The sequence below is a fragment of the Platichthys flesus genome, chromosome 4 (genome assembly GCF_949316205.1).
Source record: "Platichthys flesus chromosome 4, fPlaFle2.1, whole genome shotgun sequence".
NCBI lineage: Eukaryota > Metazoa > Chordata > Actinopteri > Pleuronectiformes > Pleuronectidae > Platichthys > Platichthys flesus.
In genome coordinates, this window is record NC_084948.1 from 18,563,175 (window position 1) to 18,571,082 (window position 7,908).

Sequence of the window (7,908 nt, forward strand, 5' to 3'; positions counted from 1 at the left end):
CTCTTCTCTTCTCTTCTCTTCTCTTCTCTTCTCTTCTCTTCTCTTCTCTTCTCTTCTCTTCTCCTCTCCTCGCATATCATATCTTATCATATCATATCATATCATATCATATCATATCATATCATATCATATCATATCATATCATATCATGTCATATTATATCTTATCATATCTTAGTTATCTTTGGGTTTACTTGCTCACACACAGTCAAGTCATGCTGTTATCGACTGATGTGTCTACCGTTCACCTCAATAATCCCCCTCATCGTGGGCAACTTGCCTCGGCCGGAGCTGTTCGTCATCCCGGTGGTTCAGCGCGGCACCGCGCCGGTAACGGGAGCCCGGATGGGACACCGCGTCCTCCGTGGATCCTCGACTGTGACGTCGCCGCAGCGCTGACTAATAGCCTGTTATCTGCGAGCCTTTCCCTGGTCGCCCGGGCCATGTCACACGTGTGGCTCTCAAGTCACACAGTAGCATGCCCGCCCCGTGACACATTGTTTGACATCACAACCCCCCAAAAAAGAAGAAAGCGTAGGCTCCGTTATATCGCTTTTCTCCCCAAAAAGCGAACCTCCCACCTGCCACATTCCCACGGGTGTCCGCCTGTAGGCATGTATAATAGTGAATCACTTTCTGCTCGGTGATGTTTGCGGTGACAGGCGCTGATTGCCGTCACTGCTGCCCACTGTGTCCATGTCACAGTAACACTTCTGTTCACCAATTTACGTTTTTTTTTATTAATAATGTTTCTGCTGAATTAGGGTTGTTGTTGTTGTTATTTGCTGAGTGCTGCCTACACGCACATCCATATGTATGCAGCCAATCTGCTGTAGATCTACACTCGCCACTGAGCCTGACGTCAGGTTCAGTTCACACATGGATGAGACGGATTCTTTCCTCCCAGTAGAGGATTCCCCAGGGCGTGTCCTGAGAAGCTTCTCGGAAGGATTTCCCTCGCATGCCTGAAGAGATTCCTAAACAGGCCATTGAGTCTACAGATGTATAGACCCGTCGGTGTTGTATTTCTTCTGATGATTTCCACACGATAAAGACTGGATGGTGTTTACAGATGAGAGCCCCAAGGATATCATCTTTTCTGTTTATTTAAGCTAAAACACAGAAAACGACACATCCCAACAACATTCACCAAATATTTGCTTACATAGAACTGTGGATATTATAGGAATATCACAATGTAATGATGTGGCCATCACCCCCAACAATGTTCCAAACTATAGACGCATAAGTCATAAGTAGACACTTTCCATATTTATCAGTCTGTAGTTTCTTGAAATTTCCTCTCAGAAATAGTCAGACAGTGAGAAACATCTCGTGCCTGTGATAGTATAAAAAAAAAAACACGTCTATTATTATCCGTCAGCGAGGTGAGCTGCTGGTCCGCTTCACTGGGAGAGGGAATCCCTCAACGTCACCAAGGATACCAAACACAACAGCAACGTACAAATATGGACATGTACGTCATCAGCGGAACTCCGAGGCGGGGCGAAGACTCTAGAAATGCCTTGTTTGTACTCAGGAGGATGGTTCATTCATAAGACAAGGTCTGCTACCGTGCGCCGTAATACTACTTCTCGACCTCCGGACTTTATGGATTTGTAATCGGATGTCTGAGGAGCGGATCAAGGGGAGCGCAGCGAGGAGTTTAGAGCCGAACGAGCGGACTTCTTATCGGACTCGACCGGGACACTTTCCCCACGAAACGCGGGGGAAACTGGATTAAGCTTCTTCATGCAACTTTTTTGGAGAGAAACCAAGAGCACCTCAGCGGGAGATAACAAGACCAGTACCGGTGAGTCTGTGATCACTTTATGTTGTTAAGCAAAAAAAAGTACCGCTCTGTTAGAGTAGGCCAGAAACATTTGTCCACCGCAGCCCGGTAGTCTGGTGATTTGAGGTAAAGACATCTCACAATATACATGTAACACCGGCGCGCTTCTACGCATGGAACGTGTATTATTGCAGATCTCCGTGATCCACATTTCTTTTACAATATTTAGTTAACAGCGCGGCCGTTGATGTCAGCCACTTAACATGCCTGTGTCTGACGTGGACGTCTCCTCTGTGACTGCAGGTCCCGCGTTCTCTCTGAGTCCCTGCGGGGCGATGTACCAAGGGTTCCCCGGCGACCCCGACAGCGGATCCCCAGGAAGCTCGTCCCCATCTCTAGAGTGCCTTTCCTCCGTGGACTCCTTCGGCAGCCCGCCGACCACCAGTGCTCCGCAGGTATGTTACGTGACTTTAAATGAAACTTAACGCATGTAACCTATACCAGAAACACCCTGTATAAGCATAAAGTAGGCCAATACTATCAAATAGGCTAAATAGGGCACGTGCTTTCACCAACATGTTTCCAGTTAACCTAAAATAAATATCTGCATGCCATTGTCATATATGCTGTGTATGTTATTTTTAAAAAGTGAAGTTCGTTTTACTATTATTAGGCACGGTTTAATAGGTTTTAATTTCTGTGTTTTTTATGTCATATAGAGATCTGAGATTTGCATGATGAAAAAATACAAAACGCTGACATCGAACAATATATGACTCAGACCCGCACAGGACTCGATCTTTATTCCTGGTGGAGGCTGGTGGTGTTAGGCAGCCATTCAACTTGTATAACCGGGTTGCTGCAGTCAGTTATAAAGTTCCATGGGTCCAGCGCTGGCTCGGTGTGTGTTCTCCTGAGTGTGCTGCCCCCGGTAGCCCCCGGTAGACCCGGTAGTCCCGGTGTCCGCGTTTACAACGTGCTCGGTCCGCAGAACGGATGACAGCGCTCTGGAACCCTCATACGTAAGCGCCGGAGCCCCGCCCCCTCCTTCCACGCGCTCCACTCTCCTCGCGCAGACCTCGCCGTGACGTACGTGCTCGTTCTATTTTGGACTGCTACGTTGCGTTGCCAAGGGGAACACCGGGGGTGTGACGGCGGAGGAGGAAGGAGGAGGGGAAAGTCTCCATCCGAGAGAACCGATTGGTCGAGGCGTCATTAATGACAGTGTTCTCCTCAGGTCTAAAATTAAGCCAAAAGGATACAAAAAAAGCAGACTTGGCCTTTATTTAATCCTAGAGTGACGTATCAAGAACTAACAGAATTATAAAACTACAGCCACTCCTCATTGCCCCTTTCCTCTTATCACATATTTCATACACTTGTCTGAAACCACATTTTGTATAATTTTTGTTATATAAAGTTGCATTACACCTACATTGAGTTAAAGACAACCATTTATTTTAAGTCCCCATATTTAGCTATATCTAAAAATAGATACTGTTTCATTAAGCAATAGTTTATGTGCTGTGTTGAACTTACAGATTTTCTATATTGTTTTCATCAGGAGTGTGTGTCAGCGGGAGCTGGCTTGAGCATTGCGGGCAGCGGGCCAGGAACCAGTGTCGGAGTGGAGATGCCCGGCTCATTTGTGCCAACCGTCACCGCCATCACCACCAGTCAGGACCTGCAGTGGATGGTGCAGCCAACCCTCGTCTCTTCCCAGGCCTCTGGACAAAGTGGGTCCACTGGCACCACAACCATGACCCAGCCAGTGTCACTTGTTGACCCATATGATATGCCAGGCCCCAGTTACTCCTTGAGGTCTGGATTCACTCCCCCGAGTTCAGAAACTCCGGGCCCTGCCCCGGGCCCTATGCGCCAGTCTCGAGCCCGCAGCCGCCGCGCTCGTGAGGAGTCTGTGAGTGACGATGGAGATGTTGGTGTGTTTGTAAGTGTGTGTGTTGCATGTTTGTTTGTTGACCCTCACATGTGACACATGCAGCATATAGGTTTAGCCTTTACATGAACACATAAGAAATATGAGCTGACTAATATTGACTGTGCTGTTGAGCAGTGGTGTGCACAAAACTTGTAGGGGCATGGATAATTCACAAAAAGGCACCTCCTAAATAGTTCTATGTAATGTACGGAATTTGTTACTTATAGGCTAATAAAATGTATGGCTAATATGCAAGGGGAAAATTTAGTTTTTATAAGGCCACAGCTGTCATGGTCCCACTGACCGGCCCCCCCATCAAGAGTCTCATCCATTGCTGCTTGGACAATTCAAAAATATTTCCGCGAACAAAGGTCAAACTTTAAATCTAATCAAATGTATTTTTCTCATCATCCTAGCTAACACCTGAGGAGGAGGAGAAGAGGCGTGTTCGTCGAGAGAGAAACAAGATGGCCGCTGCCAAGTGCAGAAACCGCAGACGAGAGCTCACAGACCGACTGCAGTCGGTGAGCTTGTTTTAGCTGCAACCCTTAGTAATGATCATAATTACATAATTGACGTTACCTCATATAGCATTGTGTGCTAATATGTATGTATAAGAGAGGGAATTGAGCTAATGCGGTGTTAAGCTAAAGTCAGACTTTTGTACCTAAAACATTTATAGCATGATTAATAAGCTCTTATATAAGCCATCCTAAAGAATTGCAGGTGAGGAAGTTATTTATACAAACATTAAAGTAGAAGTTTGATGGAGCTAACAATGCTATCTTCCCTCTTTGTGCTGCGATTCCTCTTCCCACCTCTACCCATTTCACCCATCTGTGTCTTGCCCCCTTGTTTCTATCATTCTCTGTACCTGCCCACAGGAGACGGATATTCTGGAGGAGGAGAAAGCTGAGCTGGAGGCCGAGATTTCTGAGTTGCAGAAGGAGAAGGAGCGCCTAGAGTTTGTCCTGGTGGCCCACCAGCCTACCTGTAAGATCCAATACCAGGTCCAGCATCCACAGGGCCCAGCGCAACTCCCTCCAGTCCAGGCCCAGCTCCCTCCCCAGGACTTGCAACCTTCTGTCTCCATTGTCGGCTTGGATACGAAGGAAGACTCTTTCTTTCTGCCTCCTGCCTACACACCCCATCCGGCCTCCACACAGTCCCAGCCTCCGGTGCAGCAGCAGCAACTTCAGCAGCAACTTCAGCAGCAACTTCAGCAAGGGATAATGCAGGAGGTAGAGTTTTCTAGTTCTTTCTATGGCTCAAGTGAGCCGGTACCTGGTGGGCCGTGCCTTATGGCCAGCGACGGTGGTGGTGGTAACCCTGACGATGCCGCCATTGGCCGCTACAACACCTCATACACATCTTCATTTGTGTTCACCTACCCAGAGGGAGCCTGCGGGGTCAGTGCCAACCAGAGGAACAGCAGTAGCGAGCAGTCATCTGATTCCCTGAACTCGCCTTCGCTGTTGGCGCTCTGACTGACCGACAGACACATGCGCACACATATCAACACGCAGATACATTGTACTCCCTGGAAGTAGAGGCTGAGGCCAGTAGATGCACAGTGCCAATCAGTCTCACAGATTAAGAAAAAAGAAACAGACATTTGTATCTGAATGGGTTAAAGTTTACCAAATCTGAAATACATTCCAAAAAAGAGCCATTCAAACCCTTAACATTGAGCTTGAACATTGAATAAATTCTGGTTTCGTATTATCAGAATTCCTGAAACTGGACGAGAGAAGTGAATAAAAAACCATGTCCAAGTTGCCACTTTTACGCGCTCTGAATTAACATTATAACACACGACCAATACTCTGAATCTTCACCATGTACAGTAGATACCATAATTTCACTTTACAGTGCAACACGCACAAGAGCCCCCACCTCGTTCCCTCTGTCGGTCGCCCCCTTTCCAGTGCTCTTGCTCTCATCCTTTTCCATAACTTTCTCCCTTCTGCTCTTGCTGAATGTATTTGTGCAAATCTGAGAGACGGAACAAGGACACCTGGTTCCGGGTCTTTTCTGTGGGAGACTGCTGAACGCTGGCTTACCTCTAACCCTTCATCTGCTCGACATCCCTCCGCTTCTTCACATGCAGCTTGGACTTGGCACGTTGGGGATCTGAATATCACAGGCTCTGCTAAATCTTGTGTTTTCTTCCTTTGATTTAAAAAAAAAAAAATACTTCTGTCGTCTGCCTACCTGCCATGCGAACCATCTCGAGCCATTTCTGTTTTTTCCTATTCTTTCTCTGTGTTTCTCCCTCTCCCTGAAGTCTTCATCCCCTGAGAGCCCGAAGACCCCTTCCAACCCCTGGGACCTTGAGTGAATGACGGCCTAACTAACACGCCCCTTAGCACCCTCTCATACAAGGACATGGACACATACAGAGACAGAAGAACCTTTATCTTCTATCTCTGATCCTCACAGCGCAGCAGCTAATTTTCTAACACACGCACACAGACAACAAAATTGATGAACCCAAAATGCGAGATGGATGCCGCTGTCCTCTGCTGAGCCATTTTTACAAGATGAAGATAATACTCATCTGATGTTCTGAGGCAGATTAAAAGTGGGTGGAGAGAGATTTTAACAGGAGTGGAGGAAGGAAGTCCAAGCAACCTGGACAGACTCAAATGGAGAGGTGACGGATAACTATCGATTTTCGGAACCAAATGTTGAAAACAAAGAATGAGCCAAATTCTTTAAAAAAAAGAAGCTAAAATAGGAAAGAAAACATAGCATGCTCTTGCCAACCGTGTGGGACGGTGCCCTCAGTAAAACACACCTCCATACCGCAGGGCTTCATCACCCTGGGCCTACGTGTGCACATTCACACCATCCTTTTCAAGTCTCTGAACTGAAGATACAGACGTTTTGTTGCATCGCACCAGCTCGGAGTATTGCTGAGAATTTTGGAGTGATTCAGACAACCTCTAAGCATTGGGCTCGGTGGTCTCTGTACTTCCCAGGTTCTCTCAGTGGAGACGAGCTGGGGGTGCGTTTATTGTGAGTGCGACCACTCGGAGGCACCTGGCCCGTTTATTTCTTTCTTTATTGAGGTTGATGTGGTGAGAGAGCACAAAGCAAGACCCGGGAACAAAAGAGGATTTAACAAAAAATACATGGGCCGATCGTTGTGGAGTGAGGGTCCTTTCTTTGCCTGTGAATTTGTAAAATTAGTTTTTCCTGTATGTTCAAGTGAGAACTGTTATATATTTTAATGTTAATGTATGTTTGTGTGTTTAATTGTTTTCCAATGACCTCTGCTTTCTCTCGTACTGTTGCCTTTCCATGTTTTTTTTTATTTTTTATATTTTTTGGACCAAGAGGTTTCCTTGTTACTGTTACTATTATTATAACATTCTAACTATTGTTTCATTATTTTATTATATTTTCATTTGGCAACTTCAGAGGCATGTTGTGCACTACAAAAAAAAAATGATAAGTCTATATGCATATACATATATACAGGTAACATGTATATATAAGTGTATGTACCATGATTGTAAAGTATGAATGTCTGCAGCGCTAAATAGGATATTTTTGTCATCAAAGAAGAGAAAGAAACAATATTGCGGAGGTTTAGTTTTAAAAAGAATATTTTTCTAAAGGAACAGACAAAACTATATTAGATTTAAAGAGCTACCCTGTCCTTTAATATAAAGCACGATGTCACTGCCTCTCTCAGTGTGTATTTATGTTTTATAAACAATATAAAGCACTATCCAGTAAGGTTAAATGTACGTTAATGATTCTGATGTTAGAAGGTTGTGGTAACATCTGTTGTTTGTTTGATTTTCTCTGTGAGGTCTGTCCTGAACCTTCTGACACCTTGATGCCACTTGACCCTTAGCAGATACAAAACAAGGGGAAAAAATCTGTGTGACTGTCAATACACATTAAAAGTGTTCAGACTACAGCTTGGTGACTAACCTGTTTCATTTACAGACAAAGTATTTCATACCCAGTATGCATTTCTGTCCAGAATAAACATATCACTCATTAACACTGTTATTTTCCTATCTGAAAGGTGTGTTTTGAAGGATAACTGCAGGTTTAGCCTTAATATGAACATTATCATGTTAAATTTTTCCCATTATTGTACTCAAGCAAATGTGTTGCCTAATCAAGTAAAAAAAAAACGAATTGTGATTGTATTTGCT

At 45.1% G+C, this 7,908-nt stretch overlaps 1 protein-coding gene across 3 annotated transcripts; it reads left to right on the plus strand.

Annotated features, from left to right (window-relative positions):
• Positions 1–1,562: 1,562 nt before the first annotated feature.
• On the plus strand, positions 1,563–7,664 carry fosb (FBJ murine osteosarcoma viral oncogene homolog B). Of its 3 annotated transcripts, XM_062386173.1 has the most exons (6): positions 1,563–1,812; positions 2,095–2,246; positions 3,356–3,739; positions 4,147–4,254; positions 4,615–4,971; positions 5,126–7,664. In XM_062386173.1, the coding sequence occupies exons 1-6, from the start codon at positions 1,752–1,754 to the stop codon at positions 5,189–5,191; spliced, it is 1,128 nt and encodes a 375-aa protein (XP_062242157.1). In that variant the 5' UTR covers positions 1,563–1,751; the 3' UTR covers positions 5,192–7,664. The 3 variants fall into 3 exon arrangements, with proteins under 3 accessions (XP_062242157.1, XP_062242155.1, XP_062242156.1); XM_062386171.1 differs by having other exon boundaries at positions 4,615–7,664; XM_062386172.1 differs by having other exon boundaries at positions 3,356–3,709; positions 4,615–7,664.
• The last annotated feature ends 244 nt before the right edge of the window (positions 7,665–7,908 follow it).